The sequence below is a fragment of the Sycon ciliatum genome, chromosome 3 (genome assembly GCF_964019385.1).
Source record: "Sycon ciliatum chromosome 3, ocSycCili1.1, whole genome shotgun sequence".
NCBI classification, from domain to species: Eukaryota; Metazoa; Porifera; class Calcarea; order Leucosolenida; family Sycettidae; genus Sycon; species Sycon ciliatum.
The window spans coordinates 34745720-34763484 of NC_088645.1; the positions used below are offsets into that span (position 1 = coordinate 34745720).

At 47.4% G+C, this 17765-nt stretch overlaps 1 protein-coding gene across 2 annotated transcripts in view; it reads left to right on the top strand.

Moving 5' to 3' along the window:
• LOC135812046 (uncharacterized) overlaps positions 1 to 11528 on the top strand; it is a 13923-nt gene extending 2395 nt beyond the window's left edge. Inside the window, exons 3-10 of one of the 2 annotated variants that reach the window (XM_065325362.1) lie at positions 3128 to 3184; positions 3447 to 3764; positions 4857 to 5249; positions 6097 to 6282; positions 7457 to 7486; positions 8105 to 8324; positions 8904 to 9182; positions 10375 to 11528. In XM_065325362.1, the coding sequence (XP_065181434.1) occupies positions 3128 to 3184; positions 3447 to 3764; positions 4857 to 5249; positions 6097 to 6282; positions 7457 to 7486; positions 8105 to 8324; positions 8904 to 9162 (1463 nt within the window). In that variant the 3' untranslated portion in view covers positions 9163 to 9182; positions 10375 to 11528. The remainder of the gene's footprint in view (positions 1 to 3127; positions 3185 to 3446; positions 3765 to 4856; positions 5250 to 6096; positions 6283 to 7456; positions 7487 to 8104; positions 8325 to 8903; positions 9183 to 10374) is intronic. The other variant, XM_065325363.1, reaches the window with a different exon arrangement.
• The last annotated feature ends 6237 nt before the right edge of the window (positions 11529 to 17765 follow it).

Genomic DNA, 17765 nt, shown 5'->3' on the forward strand with positions numbered 1-17765 from the left:
TGTCACAGTCTGTTTCTCATACTTTGTCACAGCCATCGTCTTTTTCGCAACCGCTGCTTGCGTCGCAGTCGTTTTCGGAGCCGTTGCCTGTTCCCCGGTAGATGTCGCATCTGTTGCCAGTGTCGCAGCTGGTGTCGCATTTGTTGCTTGTATCGTAGCCTATGTCGCAGCCGTTGCCTGCACCAGAGTCGTTGTCTAAGTCGTTATTGTAGACGTAAGCCTATACCGTTCTACTAATAGCTACTATGGGCAGAACGAGATTAATTTTTCTAGAATTGGTCCTTCAAGCCCGGAGAAATACTGCACTCTTACTTGCAGTAGCTATTCCAAATGACATTTTGGCTCTTCAGTGAGTTCATCTTAGACACTCCGTGCCTTTGCACTGAGATACTGTTCCGTTCACGATAATCAAAGTATATCTTGAGAATGTCCTCAAAGTAAAGTAAGAAGAGGAAGCAGCGCCTACACCGCGACGGCTCGGGTAGATATTTTCACCAGCCGTACACGACGCAGAAAATGCTGGTGTCAGGATAAATAATATCTAGATGCGGAAAGAGAAAGGAGTTATCACCCACATTGTGCATGCAACGAACAGTCAGCCTCCGTCCGGGAGGCAGTTCTGCACTTGCATCCATGTGGTAGATCTACAATTGACCATAATGACATGCATTATGTGTGACTGGCTGTCCAGACTCAGTAGAGTGTATAGTACGGGGGCCAGGTGTCCAAAATGTTTACTTTCGATGCAGGTGAGAGCGCACAACTTTTTGAGAGCTTCAACGTGTAGAGGGGACCACAAGGAACTCAACGATATCTTTTTCGACCCTCGAAACGTGATGGAAGGTGCTGAAATTAGCCGTTGAAGTTTTGAGCATGGTAACCATGGCAACTGCATAGCAACACCATAGCAACTACTGTTTTATTCTTGTGTTTAGCCTACAGTAATGTTCTAAAACGATTGAATGACTCAAATCAAGTTAACACGATCTGGAATGAAGACCATTGGGATATATACAGACTGCAGGAATGCCAGAAAGGAATGTAAAAAAGCTCTTACGTGTACATTGTCCATGGATGTGTATGTAATGTAGATATGCGTAATTGAAACTCAATCTCATGCTATAGTGGTAGTTAGTTGCCCAGATCACTGGCCCTGTTCTGGCAGCTATCTGCAGCGCTGCATCCACAAACATCAGTAAGACTGTGCTTTGCAGGAGCAGCGGCCTCCGCCACAGCCTGTTTTGCAGCCGCATTTAACAAACTCCATCTGTCCATCAGGGCGTTGGGAGCAGGCTCCAGGGACAACCAGTCAACCTGGAGCTTGCCGTCCACTAGTTTCCAGCCTTGGTGAGCAGTGAATGAAGATGTGATATGCAAGGTCAGAGAAGGTTGCATGTAGTGATTTCTGGCTCATGGCTTGCAACATAGCCATAGCATCAACAATGAGAGCACTTGACTCAGATGGAGTATTTCCGGGTGGACTTACACCATCAGAAACCGTCATGAGCAACTGGAGCAGTGCAGACTGGTTAGTCTTCACTAGTGTCCCACCTGAGGTACAGAGAGATAACGGTGCTGATCCCAATGGGTACGAGAGAATTTGACGAACATCCATATGGCGACTCTGGGCAATAACAGCCGTCTTGCTGAAAAGAGCGCAGTCGGCACAAGCAATACAGATAGTAGTCAGATGCTGCTTTGCTCTGGCTGGTTGGCGTTCGGGACTTTCTGTTTGAGAATATTTCGAGCTTCAATTTAGGAATGGGATCCAGGAACTTCTTTTCCTGTGCCGCACGTCTTTCTTGTGGACTACTGCAAGGAAGCTAGCCAACACTTGCGCCTCTCCACCTGTACTGTCCGATAAATCGATGTCATTTTTGTCTTCCAAAACTCGAGTGTAGTGGCGGAAACTGTCACGATGGTAATGTACCTCTCGAGCAATCGGGCATGAAAGGGACCCAATAGCAATTCGAATTGCGTTGTTTTCTCTTACCTCGGCTGCATCGAGCACTTTCTGGGCTGCGTTGAGAGATTGGCACTGAGATGTCTTTTGGTACTTGTGCTTCTTTCCAAGCAACAACTTTCGACAGAAAATGCAATCTTTCCGTCCTGGCTCGACGATGGGATCAGAGACGCTTTGCCGAGTTGCCCTCGGCGTATGTTTGCCCTCCGACATCCCGACACCTCCATGATGGTGCCAGATTACCGTCGTGAAACTCACATTGTTGGTGCTAGAGGTGCAGCCCCTTCGTGGTGCCGAAATCGCTATGTGCGTGTCAACAATATTGTCGCCCGGGCCCTTCGTGGTGCCGAAACCATCTGCGAATACCAGGACTGAAGTTTTGTGCGGCGGGCTTGCACTGGGGTTGGGTAGGGAAGTCTCATCTGTCTTGACAAGTCATTATTTTACGACTTCCAGGGCATACCGCACGTAATGGCCGAGTGGAGGACAAAATCACCTCGTTCAGGACCTTCCATTCACTTTTCGAAGCGGTTTTTTTTAGAGTTCATGTCTGTATTGCCCCCGCTATGACTCTGTGGTGTCAAATTGTTGTGCGCTAAAAGTCGGAACGAAACTTTTTTTGAATCACTTTTTTCAGCTCTGGCCCCCGTACTAGTAGACTTTCCAGAACAAAGGACTGTTTCATCCTCATCATTTTCAGAGAAGGGATGGGAGAGCAAGTGGGCCTCACGGCACAAACAAAATTTCATCTCATGAGCCTTTTTACGAAAACCTACTGCAATGATGGGGCGTTTGCACCTCTGTTGCTTTTTAAACGGCGTATCAATTTCTCCCGCAAAGTCGAATGCACCCCCTTGTAGACCCCTTCAGCTGTCGTCAAATTCATGCTTTGGTCATGTGTCGGGGCCTATGGCTATCAGGATTTTCATGTGGGTTGATATTTCACATCCTACCAGACAAAGTTTTGTATGCAAATGGAATTGGTTGGAGTCAACCCATTCAATGCAAGCATGCCCAACAAAGGGTGCACACCTGGTCGTTGCGTGTGCAATTCATTTAGCTTCCCATCCTTTCTTTGCCCAAACTCGACTGTAGTGTTCCTTCTTTTTAAATTCATGTTCATGTCTGTGTTCTCATTTTCACTTTGTATGTTCCACTGTGAAGGTATCCTGATGGGCTGCTTGCTTCTCTTCAGTCCCCTGTTGCTGATTGGCTGCAATGGTAAGATATATTATGGTGGATGAATTTGAGTATGCCAATGTCATTTATTTCATGTGTGTTGGATATCAATGTTGTTTCCTTCCCTGGCGTTGAGTGAAGGCAAATCGTCAAATACCAAATGCAGCATTGTGCTAGTATTGATAGGTCATTGTCACTAGTGATTTGGGTATTGAGTTAGCATTGTGATAGTATTGTCTGGTCACTAGTCGTTTGAGTATTGAGTTAGCGTTGTGACACTGCACTCTCCTGTATACCCATGCAGGTCAACCTGTCGGTTTAAATGCAGATGGTACAGGACAGCACGCACCATTCATAGTGACATTTGGTGATGGACAACCTACAGCCGATGTTACCAGTTACTTACCTTTGTGCGTGGTGGGCAGTGGATCAGGGCCATGGATTCGACTAGAGAAGACTGATGGTAGTATAGTGTTGGCTGAAACAGGTGCCTTCTCAGGAGGTACTCTATTATTTGTGAACAGCACAGCACATCCTATCCTGGACACGTCATACACTGGCCTGTACCATTGCAGAACAGTGGATCACAACTCTAGCCATACATATCAACTCAACATTGTAGGTAAGGTTAAAACCATTTCCTATTTTCTGTGCAATAATCTCCTACTGACTGTGTACTGTACAGTATGGCTACTGGAGTAGAATGGAGAATGAAATTGAGCAAGGATTTATTAGCTTTGTGTCTCACTCGCAGTACTATGTGTGTGTACACCTGACTATTGCACATGCGTGATACAAAATCAGACATTTTCTGACTGCTCCTGAACTACGACTCGTACAGCCTAGTTTTGCAGCACTTGTACTTGACCTATATCAACATCTCGGCATTAATTATACGTGATTTCCGCTCATGGTTTATACACACTCTGTGTTGCGTGCTGTCTGTACGTCTGGCAGTGCACCTCGTTTGCTTCCCCTACACCTTCCATACATGGACTCGTGTCCGGATGCAATGATATAGGAAGCTTGTTTTTTTGCAATTTTTACTTTCACGTACTGCAGCACAAATTCGGCTTATACAGACGCTGACAGATGGCTTCCAAAACTTTTAACTGTAGTCCATGACCATGACGACCACGGCACAATACAGTGAAAGAAGAGTCGGAATACGAATTGCAACACTCAGGACTAGCCAACAGATGACTATACACTGAAGACTTGCTACCACGAAACCTACGCACAACACTAACATTCTCACCGGCACTCTCACGATCACCACAATCGTCGCTCTCCGACTCATTGCTCCCTTCACCGTCCGTCCCATCATCCGCTTCCTCTGCGCTCTCTCTCTCTCTCTCTCTCTGTTATCCCGCCTGACTTGGTCCATTGAACGGGACTCGGCCGTCACCCTGCTGTCACGTCCCTCCTTGCGCCCTTGTCCGTTGAGTGCGTATATTCTGTTGTAGTTGGCTGTTGATCGTCTTGGTCTTTCAATTGTGGGCTTGGATGGTGGATTAGTTGTGGTTGCTGTAGATTGCATTGTTGGTGATGGTGTACATGGTGTGCGAGCTGCTGATACGCAAGGTAGGTCTTTTTGAGTTGGCAATTGTAGTGTTACTGCCACTGTCAATGTTGCTCGCGGTCTGTCACTGGCAAGCTCCACCGCCGCAAGAGCCGACGGAGGAGCCATTATTGTGTCCCTTTTTCTGCTCAGCTAAACAAGTCCGGTCAGCGTTCCCCACATCCCAGCGACTAATTTCGCGTGATGCCAGTAGTACGATACCGTGCATGTCGAGTGGTAGTTCAAATCTGAACGCTTCGTGGACATCAACACCAGCGCTGGACATGCCGGTTATCCGGACGACGAACCTTCCGAAGATCGTGCATTCCGTTTTCACCTTCCAGCTGAATGATCAAACGATTGTGAGGGAACTGAACGATCTTGATACATCACGTGTTACTCTCAATGTAACGTGTACGACGTGGTACACGGAAGGTGACTGCACTGGAATAGGGTCAACCCCTCCGCGTCCACAGCGTGTGACCGAAAGATGTATTCATGCTTCTCGGCCAATATCCTCAACTGTCTCGGTCACTGTCGAAGAAGGTTTGTTTGTACATGTATTTAGAGTCACTTTGCGTATGTCTAAAATAATCTTGAATGGCGCTCCACGCAGCTTCATTGTAAAAAATATGATGGTTACCAACTACAGTGGCCCTGACTCGACTGCTGCATTTAAGACGAAAGGAGGGATATAATGATGGTCTTGCTGATGAAAACCTAAATGTACTGACCTAAAGAATTCTTCTGTGTGAAATGTAGCTGCTCAGTGTTACAACAGGGTGGTGGGAACTGAAATCCAACAACCATGAATAGAGTAGAGTCACGGTTCACTGCACAGTCCACTGTTCACATTGCTGGGATTGTACAGTCCGGGACTGGTATTTCCACAAGGCTGGATTTCATTTGCCAGCACTGTATCTGTATTGTACTGGTACATGCTGCATCATTGATGTGCTGATTGTACATTTTTAAAATGCCTTGTACCAATACTGGGGTAAGTCACTGTGTCACTTCTCAGTGTGCATTGTGTTATAACCGTGAAGTATACACTACAATTATTTACCTAGGGTTCCCTGAAAGAAGGCCATGCCTGTTGGGACTCCCCTAGGCAAATAATACACTCTACTACTACTGCTGCTGCTGCTGCTGCTGCTGCTGCTGCTGCTGCTGCTGCTGCTGCTGCTGCTGCTGCTACTACTACTACCTCTACTACTCCACTAAGTGCAGTCATTACGTTTTAGTCACGCCACAGATTAATTGCCGACCCTCTGATCATTTGGGAGACTAAAATCCATCTTCCTTTCTATTATGACGTATGGTATGAATTCTGGCGCTGAGTTTTTCATTCCTTTGACCAACTGGCTTGAATTTTTGCTTCCTTTGTCTCCAGAACAGTGTCCTGATCTAGTGTCTGCCCACTTCAACTACAAGCCAATAGCAGGTTTCAGCAGGGCGATTGGTGCGCAGATATCTATACTCTGCCAAGCGGGATATCTTCCGAGCAACGGTCTGCCTATCACCAACTCTACGTGCCAGATTGGCGGAGTGTGGTACCCAAGTCCACCAGGATGTGAAAGTAAGTGTGTACATTAATTATGCGAGCTTTAGGAGTTTAGAGAAGTGAGTTGTTTTGGAACTTCATCTGGGTATGCTCAGTTGCCGTACAAGAACAGTTCGAAAGCGGCTTCAAATGGACGTGAAGTTGTGCACAGGTCATTGGTGTCCCAAAGTGTGAACTGTTAATGGAGGTCACATTCTACTTGCAGTGCTTGTCTAGATATAGTGATCACTCAATCTCTATATAAGGAGCGAGTGTGCGGGTAAGTACCTAGCTGCATGTAACACAACTTAACATTGGTCTGTTGTGACGTGGTTCCGGCTTCGTTGCTTTAGCCTAGTTCACATTTGACGCAACGATGACAGTACGGGACGTAAGGGCTGGGGTGAGCTGAAAAATCCTGTACGATTCGAACAACACGACGTGCAGCAGTCGTTGCCTTGTTCAACGTCGAACGGCGCGAGTCATGAGGCATGATCCCTGACAGGGTGACTTTCAGACCTAATTTCTTGTTTTTTGGGACCTCTTTGAAAATATTTCTCCTTGAATGAAGCAGAATCAAGTTCACAATACCAATTTTTTATGAAACCAAAAGTAACCCTGAAAGTTGTGGCAGTCAAATAATAGACCCGGGAAATGATAGAACAGTTCCTCTGTCACGCTCCTGAACTGTCTCTAAATCCAATGAAGTAACCTGAGATCTTATCTTGAAAAATTTCAACTCCAGTCGTGCTAGCCATTCTGTGAGTTATCGTGGGAAGCGTAATGTTCACAATGCTAAATATCTCCTCTTGTACGAATCCGAAGTTGTCGGCGCACGACGACGTCTGCTGTTCACACTCGAATTGCAGCCGTTTTGTATGCTTGCGTTCCCGTCTACTGTATGGAAAGTTTAATCGATTCAACTTTTCCCATAGCTTCCCGATGGTACGGTTGTGTTCCCGTTCCGGGTATTCACGTTGCATGTCGTCAGACCGTCCAGTCGCTTCCCGTGTCGATCATTGCGTCGCGTCCCGTCTCGCCCCGTCGAATGTGAACTAGGAGTTAGAGCCAGGCGGTGAACACTAATGCCGCTGGCAATGCTTGAGTGCACACTCATGTATGTGACTGTCTATGTGTACTTAAGATGTCTATAATACATGTGCTAGTGTGTTGGTATCTGTGTGCGTGTTATGTGCTGTGTTCTATTTAGAAGTCTCTCCTACAAATCCTGATACTGACGGTACGTTCCACTTCTGTTTCTCTTTGCCTTGCACTTTCAGTGAGTGCATCAAGCACTTCAATGGGTTCCGAAAACACTGTAGGACCACTGCGTTGCATCTACCGGTGCAGAAATGACCATAAGATCAGTGACAACACCTTTCTGCAGCATGTACTAGAAAGGATTTGTTCTAGTCGGGCAAAGATGCAGGTGTCTTTCATGGTAGGCTGGATGTGCAGTCTGTATACGAATAGCAGTGCAAAGATGTATGTGTCTTTCAGGGTAGGCTCGGTGTATACTCTATATACGACCAGTATGTCTGTACCACACCACTCAGCATGTCAGAAGTACAGTCAACTTTGCGTATAACCACACTCAGCCGGGCATCAGAAAAGTGTCCTTGTTCGCGAAGTGTCGTTATACCCGAAGTTTCATTACATGTCTACAGGTAGAATGGACTTTGTTCTGGGCCTGGAAATTCTGTCGTTGTTCGCGAATTGTCGTTATATCCGCAGTCGTTATTAGCCAAGTTGACTGTAACTTGATGCTCGACCTCTGCTACTGAATTCCTCGTTTTTGTTTGCCATTTTGTTGCCCTAAAAACATGCGGTTCCTACACAACTACATCAACCGTCACAGCAACGCCTCAATCAGCAACATCAGCGATCCAGATTGCACAAGAGACAGCGATGTCAAGCGTGACGGTGCGCTCTGCCTCACCCGCATATTCGTCAACGACTGATGATTCTGCAGAGGAAGGCGTGCAGTCTGCAACAGTCGTTGGCGTTGGGATTGCATTCGGTGTCGTGGTATTTGCCCTGTCAATGGTCTTCATCTTTGCACTGAGGAGGCATTGCAGGTAGGAACTTCTTATTGATTCCTAGTTTATATCAGGGTGGCATGTGTACTCTTTTCCCTTGATCTGTTCGGTAAAGTACTGCGAGAGTGCTCCGTCTCGCAAGAGCATCGCACCTTGATTTCACAGACAGGGAAAATGATAATCGTAGGGCGGAGTGCAACAAAGTGTCCACAGTGTGAGAACCTTAGTGAAGTTAGGGCACCCTTTTTGAAGCAGGTTTTTGTGTGAAGGTCGTGTCCGCTCGGAGAAATTTCCACACACTTAACGTACAAAAGGTATTCCAGGTAAACGCAGTTGCATTGGTTTCCCAATGCCGTAGTTTGGCTTAGTGGCATATCTGTTCCTAGAACATGCAGTGATGACATCTGAAGAACAGTGCTGGCTATTCTCCACAGGCCCAGCTAAATCTAGAGCACAGAAAGCAGACCCACGTGGGCTTGAAATGCGCGGCGAGTAGAAGGTACTTAGAACAATTGAAAGAGCAGAACGGTTGTATATGACAAAGGTCAGAATTACAATTCATTATTAAGTGCAAGAACATCGAACTTATTGATGATGTCATCAATTCTACTTTAACAGGGAACCTTTGGAACCTCTGGAAGCCAATGTGGCAAGCAGCAGTCCGCCAGCAGCCACTAGTCCACCAGCAGCCAGCAGTTTGCCAGCAGACAACTGTGCAGTGGATGACACTACGCCAACTCTGGAACGAACGATCGAGTACTGCCAGGTGGAGTTGTTGCCCAGATGCGATGCTTCCCGAGCTTCAGCCACACCGACAAGGAGCAGAGTTGATTACTCCATGGTACTAGGTGTGCATGAGGGGAGCACATGGATTTGAGATCCCAACAGCATTGATGTGTAAGTCCACTTCCTACAAACCAGTACTACTTGTACATGCAAAGCACAATAGGGAAACTATGGTTCAGAATAGAAATCTCAGTACTCGTAGTCTTCAGGGTGCCGAGTCGAAATGCCTTGGACCGGGGAAGCGGAGACATTCCCTTCCTCCTTTATTCCTAATCAAACTCACCACTTCCACCGAAACTGGGTGACTGGGCCCTACTACTGTAGAGGACATGGAAATCCAGTCGACTGACCGGGGTCGGCACCCTCAGCGCAAACAGAACGCTGTGTGCAGTGCACAGAGTCATGTTAATCCGTTGCGACCAGCGCTCTGCAGCGCATAATGCATGTTCCGCTATCCACGGCGCGCTGCATGGCCAGCTCCCTGGGGCCGCTAGACGTGCCACGAGATTTCCATGTCCACGACAGTGGGTGGGGATTTGTTAGCAAAATGTCACTAAATACGGCATTTCTTTTTTCTCAATGCATGGACGAACGCAAATGACCCTTATGTTGTAGTCTTTTGGATGCAGATTCGACTGGTTTTAGTCCGAGACTGCTGCAATGCAACGTTTAGCTATTATTCCCAATTGAACACAGTTGAGTAAGTTATCACGTGCTCAGGCGTGCACCAGTCACATGGTCACCGTCTCTGCAGGCAAACACGTGAAGATTGTTAGGGCGCTTTCTGGTCAATCGAGTTGAACCTTGGTGGGAACGTGTAGCCTGCAGGCATGGTTACCAGGTGACTGGTGTACACATGAGCACGTGACCGCTTACTCAACCGTGTTCGGTTGAGAATACTGGCCGAACGCTGCATCCCAGCCTTCTCGGACCAAACCCAGTTGACTCAGCGTCCAAGAGACTACAACATAAGGGCAAACCGCGGTCACCCATGTATTAAGAAAAAGAAAATTCCTCTTTTAGTGACATTTTCCATAAAATCCCCATGTAGTAGGGCGCAATCATCCGGTTTCTGTGAAAGTGGCACGGTCGATCAGGTGAAGTGTACACATCTCTAGCTTTACACGGATTTGACTTGCTTGTTTGACAGAGACAAGGCAATGTTGTGAGAAGATGTCAAGTGACAGGCTCAGTGCATGTTGTCATCTTCGGCCTTGTTCTCCGTCAGCACCACTCCTACTATCTCATTCTGTCTGTCTTTCCGTGTTTCTTTCCCTCTTCTGTCCGTCTTTCCGTACTCCAGGGCGTCAGTCAAGCATGTCATTAACTAGGCCACGGTTCTTCTCACTGACGTGCTCACCTGTACAAGACTTCTTCATCGTAACTGCAATGTTTACTGGTATCGCCATGCTGCCCTGTGTCTGTGCATCATGACTATCAGCCTACGCACGCGCACACAAACACACACACACACACACGCGCCTGCCTGCACCCACCCACACGCCCTCGAACACACACACACGCACGCGCACACATAAACATGCACAAACACACATGTGCGCGCACGCGCATACACTCGCATGCGGCCACAAACACCCACCCACGCTCGTGTTACGTGCAATTCTCCCCACTGTTAATGTTGCTGTGCATAATTGAGCGTCGCAGCTTCCGAAGTACCTGTGCAAATTCTTCGGCAGGGGATGCTCAATCGGCACGTAGTTAGACACACACCTGCATGCCGCTCTCCTACTTTTTGGTATCAAATGCAAAATACTTAAAAAAAATGCCATTTCCTCGTGTGTTAAATATTGGTCATGCCCGCATTACACAATTCATCATGATTAGTCTTAGTTATCACCCGTCCACTTGCATGCATCCCTGCTCACCAACTGCTAGCCAACACCCTTCCTCAGCAAAAGAAAAATATAGGACAAATTAGTGTTGTATTCTCTCCCTCCGCAATTGATCCCGTGTCCTTGTTTTTATTTTTAGCTCTTTCCGTTTTTCCTTAAGCTTTTCAACTTGCTTCGTACATGCGCTTACCTCATCTTGCGCAAACAACTGTAGAGTTGGTATTGCTCGTTTCTTGGGGCCAAGTTACCTAGTTTAGCAGGCTGTATGCTTTTTTTTCTTTCAAAAAATAAATGACCGTATTGTATGCTTCCATGCCATGTTTTGTGACCGATTCTGAGCAGTCCCTAGTTTCGGTTTCCTTGCAGCTCGAGAAGTACATGTACTCCCTTTTGCTCTTTTCTTAGTGATGAACTCTGAATGGATCTGCTGCGCCTTTCATATTACGAGGCAAGTTGCTGTTTGTTCTATTCGCTGCATTGCCAATTTGCCATTTTCTTAACCGCTTTAGCGCTAGCAAAGGTGCCGGTGCATTGTTTTTCAATTTTATCATCAGATTTTCAAAATTATATATTTTGTGCATTGCAGGAATTCGACCCAACCTTATGTAACTACTTCTTGAGCCGAGGAATAGATACTCAACGGGAGTAGATAGCATGCTATATATTTAGGGGGAGTACTAGGCATTGTACTAGCTCTGCCCACATCTGAACTAAGCACTGTCATGAGCAACCATAACTCTCTCCCAGTGTAGAGGGAGAGCATAGGTGATAGCTAGCAAACTGCAATTGTTGACGATGTACATGTAGGTGCGGCTATCCACAGTCTATTGACAGTTGAATCAAAGTGTATACATGGGCACGCTATGCTTGGTGAAAATCTAGCCGTTCTGCTCTTCAGTGCTCCGTTCTTCGGAGAATTTCTATTGCTCGCCGCCAGAAAAGAAATACAGCGCATGCCAGACTGCATAGAGACTAATGAGTGAACTAAGGCTCTTTGTGCCTTGCCCCGGGTGCATGTCTTGTGACCAGGTGCAGTCGCCCGGAGTAGGTACAGAGACTTAAGAAGAGGTCTAGCAAGATGTTTGGCCAAGAAGCTGCGCACAAAAAAAAACATAGAGCTTGAGGCTAATACTATGTTGTAAAGAATAGAGACATGGTGAAGTTCAGTAGGTGTGGTTCGATCGAATCCAAAAACCCTCTCTTCACCCCCGACAATACAGTGGCATAATTTCGAAAAGAGTCGAATGCCTTATCGCTGCCAATTGCAAGCTCGATTTTTCCTGAACGTGTACATCCCTCTGGAACCACTCCGGTGCTCAAAAACATGCATCGTTCGGATACCAGCGAATACAGCTTCCGAGATGATTGCAAGGACCGCAGACGATTGCAGATTGCGGCAAAATAGACACATAAACTGCATTTTACACACGCTCGTCATGGGGTCCACAGCGCTGCAAGCCGAATCCAGGATACCCTCAACAATTGGCAAAAACTACCACTCACGTTCCACTCCTGCCTAGTACTGAATCCTACCTGACTTCTTGACACGATTCAAATTTGCAAAAGTCACTAAATCAATAATCAAGCCACATATCTGCAACGTCACGAGGGTGCTGGCAAAAGTCCTGCTGCAAGGCGGCGGGCGAAGCCCGCCACCGGCCGTGCAGCCCAATACGTGGCTAAAAAACGTGATTATTTGGATTTTTGGACAGCATGCAACAAAAAAATCTTTGCGAGCAAGGGCACATTTTCGGCCATAACTCTTGAACGGCTGGTCAGATCGAGACAAAATTTTCAGAGATTTTGCAGCTGTTCATGCTTGTGAAGGGCCTAGGGGAGGACACACCAACAACCCACTCTTGTCCGGCTAACCGACAACTAACCCTGAAGGGCTGTCATCCTTGTTATTTTATCTTGGTGTGTAAAGTTGTACAATATGTGAGTACTAGAAAAGGTACCGGTAGTACGGGAAGTAGTACGCAGCATGCTATTCTAATGTCATATATGGACAGGTGTAAATATGAGGATGTGAAGGTTATAGTTACTGTATATGTATAAGTATAGGGATATTTAATGGCACCAAATGATATAGTTCCAATATCATCACAATGCTCTTTCAACTGATATAGCACTCGATATGAATTTACAAACTCGATGTTTCAGGGATTTTACGACCAGGCTGGCACCATTATCCGAAATTGCCTGAAAATTTTTTAGTTTTCTAAGAAGTACTGGTGAGTGTTCAAAAAAGTGGCGAAGCGCAAGTCATATTTTTGTTAACGAACTGCAGTAAAACCTGGTGTAAGCGACCTCTGGTTTTAGCGACCATCTGCTGTTAACGACCGTTTCTCCATGCACCCACAGTTCTACACAGATATTGTGGGATCTGGTTCTAAAGACCACCTGGCTTTAACGACTGCTTTTGCTTGCACCTTGGGGTGGTCGCTTAACCCGGTTTTACTGTATAATTTTTGTGGATCAAATAGCCAACACGCATCCTCCTTTCCACTGTCAAATTTGAAATCGAAATGGTACAATGTGCATGCACATCCATATACATACACACCTGCATTGATGGGTGTACTTATGCAATGCCCTGTGATCAGTTATACCCATTTCTACACGGCTGGGATTCACATAATGAAGGAGACAGAATCACTGTCAATTTGATGTCATCCCACCCACTGTAGTAAAGTAATGAAATTATACTTCTACCTCGGTCAATGTTTTCCCTATCTTCTCCAATGTTTTCTCTATCTTTACTTATAAAGAAGAGGCACCTGTGACGTGTGTTTGTGTGTGTGTCACGCAGAAGCGCTGACGTGTGTTTGTGTGTGTCTCACGCAGAAGCGCTGCGGAGCAGCGCTGCCCTGAGCACGCGAAGCGTGCGAATCGTGCAGCTGGCGGAAGCAGCCACAGAAGCACTGAGCACGCGAAGCGTGCGAATCGTGTAGGCACCACCACGTGCTGAGCACGCGAAGCGTGCGAACAGTGTAGGTAGCAGACACGATCAGTACGAGCTACGAGTAGCAGTAGCAGCCGCGCGCAGAAGCACCGAGCACGCGAAGCGTGCGAATCGTGTAGCCACCTAGCCTAAAAAATGATACAAAAGATCTACAGCTTCCTTTTCCACGTGAACTGTTCTCTGCAAATACAAAAAACTTGAAGACTTCACCTAGGCGACGCTTTGCACTTTCACTTTTGTTCGTAAGTTTATGAATGTTTTGAGCCGCTTCATCCGCCACCAGGTGATGGACAACCCTGACCAGCCTCCCGAAGGCGTAACAGACGTCCCTCCTTCTCCTTCCAACGATGAAGAACCTCCCTCACCAGGACTTCAGCGGTCTGGGAAAAGACGCCGCCGGTCCTCATCAATAACGTCGTCCGACGATGAAGAGGCCATTGCCCGCAGACGCGAACAAGCCAGGGTTCGAAAGCAGAGGGCAAGGTCACAGGAAACTGAAGAACAGGCTGATCGCCGCAGACTTCTAAATCGTCGACAAACTGCTGCGACACGCTCTCAGGAGACGCATGAACGAACTCAAGAACGTAGAGACCGTAACTGCCGCCGAACTGCTGAGGCACGTTCGCATGAGACACTCTCTAATAACTGAGAACTCTATACGTGATTCCATTCACTCACCATGCTGCGCATTACTGTTCGCATTATTGTTCGAGGATGAAGCATCCCATCATCCCATATGCTGAACACAAGTACACTCTCTATGTCCAAGCTGCCACATGTACATGTATTTACATGTCTCAACATGCCTAAGGCACAATTTCCCAATAATTGGATGAGCCTTCACTATTGTAAATCTAAGTTCTATAACTGCTGATAAACAACTACCCGGTCATGCGGTGTTACACAGCACGTGTGCTGTTCATGTACTTGCTTCACCCGCGCGCCGCATGCCACGTTCGGCCACGCAACGCTGGCCGGGTGCTAGAAGAGGCACCTGTGACGTGTGTTTGTCTGTGTGTCACGCTCAGGCCATGCTGCGGAGCAGCGCTGCCCTGAGCACGCGAAGCGTACGAACAGTGTAGCTAGCGGCCGCAGAAGCACTGAGCACGCGAAGCGTGCGAACCGTGTAGCTAGCGGAAGCAGCCACAGAAGCACTGAGCACGCGAAGCGTGCGAATCGTGTAGCCACCACCACGTGCTGAGCACGTGTGCTGTTCATGTACTTGCTTCACCCGCGCATGCCACGTTCGGCCAGGCAACGCTGGCCGGGTGCTGCTAGTAATCTTATAAAATCAACAGAAGATATAAGCAGAGATGCGGCGAAAATAAGAGATGGCTCAACGTGAGCGTGAGGACGTTTCTGTGATGGGTGCCTCATTCAGTTCATTCGCAGGTAACACGCCAGTCTCCAAACCCAACGTTTCCGACAGTGCTGTGTGTGCACCTTGTCAGAGCAAGCCTAAAACACACTCATCTAAACAATGTAATCCCAGTGTGAAACAGCAGGCCAGGATAATGTCGCAAACATCCATTGAAACATCTATTACCTCCTCCAGACAAATCCAGTCTGAGGGGAACGCTCGTCGTCATCTTCCGTGAAAAGGACGCGGAAGGGTCCGAGTACAGTCTTCCGGAAAGGCTGTTGTTGGTAGTGTTGGAGCATCTATTATCACACAACGGGTAGATAATGAAGATCTCCTCAAGAAAATTGACAAAAGAGGCAAGATATTTGGCGGGAGTACAAGATTGTTCAGCGTGATCGTAAAGCCGCTGCTGCCCTGGATGCCTCATTCACATCATGCTCAGGTAGCACGCCAGTCTCCAGACCCAATGTTCCCGACAGCGCTGTGTGTGCGCAGAACAAGCCTGACACACGCTCATCAGCAGAAAGTAATGCCAGTGTGGAGCAGCGAGATGGTTAATGTCGCAGCCATCTAGTGAACACATCCTCGACACAAATCCAGTCCAGTGAAACATCTATTACCTCCTCGAGACAAATCCAGTCTGAGGGGAACGCTCGTTGTCATCTTCCGTTAAAAGGACGCGGAAGGGTCCCAGTACAGTCGTCCAGCAAGGCTGTTGTTGGTAATGTTGGAGCATCAACTGGGAACAAAACCAATGTGTGTGGAGGACTGGCCAGGGATAGCCCGGAACAAATAGGGTGTATAACAATGACCTCCGTCAATCTGAAATTGAGATGGCTGGCAAGCCTGAAACTTTTATATCTCCCTAGCCTGAACCATTGATTGTAGCAGGCAGAAATGTGAACTGTTCGCCATCATTTTTGCTAAGTAGGCTAGACGAAGTGAACCATAGAAGCGCGTTGCAGAGAATGTCCTTTCCAGCCAGTGGGTCACCTGCCTCCCAGACGAGAAAGAGGTCCTAATCCATTTGTTTTGCAGGCTTTCAGAGTGCACTAGTCGGTCTTCTGAAGGAGGTACACGCCAAAAACAAGACTTTGCAACGAGATGAGTCAATACTCTTGTCAGGTAAGGTACCGTGGTGCCTAACTGTGTAGCCTAAGCTAAGCCAGACAGTCAACTGACCCGGATCAACGTGGTAATAAGAGGCCAGATAAGAAGCCAAAGAGACTCGTAATTCTCAATTATTCATTATCATTACCACGTTTGACTTGTGGATCCCGAGTTCGTGCAAGGCGCGCATGATACAGTACTCATGGTTAGCATTTTACCGTTCACGCTATTTTCGACGGTCGGTGTGTAGAAGGCGAGTCTACTGCTTTTGATGTGTTTCCGAGACACGTTTAGCAGTTCGGCTTCTGAGTCCTGACTCCTGACGCAAAGATAGACGTGTGAGGTAACCCTGGTTGGAATCTTACCGTTTCGTTCTCCCGCTAAAAAGAGCTTCCCGGAAGTCACGTGATTGTCGCCTTGGAGTTGACCAATGACAGATGAAACAGCGCGGGCTGGAAAGCGCGGTCCTGCCTGCTCAAAGGTGATGGAACTGAATCACTGCCCGTCGTCAAGTGACGACGAGCAGGAACGGATTCCACTGTCCGTCGTCAAGTGACGACGGGCAGGAACGGATTCAGGAACGGAATCCACTGCGTTCATTGGCTCGAACTTGGCGCGTGTTTCGTACATACAAGGACAACTGAAATGAAAGTGAAAGAGCGACTATGACTTACGAGTAAGTTTTCGACCACGACCCCGTGAGAGATCGGTACAGAGTACAGAGTGCAGAGTACAGTAGAGTGATTATGGATATACGGGACCAAAAAGCATTTGGCTTGGGTGCACACGGGAAACACGTTCCAGTCACTCATACTCGGCCAGTACCGCTGTTCATCCAGCCCTTGCCGCTATCGCGGCGCGGGCTGGATTCCGCGGTACTGCCCTCATACTCGTGCAGGAACCTGTACTTTCTATCGCCGAAACGATACCAAACCGATGGTATTTTGGTTTGGTGTACCAATGCCGTTGGATCTAGCGCGTGAACTGTAAAATGCCACATCTACACACACAAAAAACGGTGCAGGCCGATCGTCGGAAATAGCGTGAACGGTAAAATGCTGACCATGTCTAGTGACGTTTACAATCTGCACGTACATGTACATTGACGCGATTATAGCGAACGTCAAGATACGTGACGTCACCACATCCCCCTACGCCCTAGGAATTAGGATCCCCATCACTACACACACTTCGCATTACATGCATCATGCAGTCATGATGGATCTGTTTTCTGAGAGGGTGAAGTGCAGCGTGAGCTGACATAGATTGCATAACACACTCAAACTCACGTAGATCTACGTGACTCAGCCACTAGACATGAGTGACCATACTGTGCACGTACGTGGGAGCTCAGCAGTCAGCACAGTCCACGCTTACATGTCATTGTAATAATAATAATAATA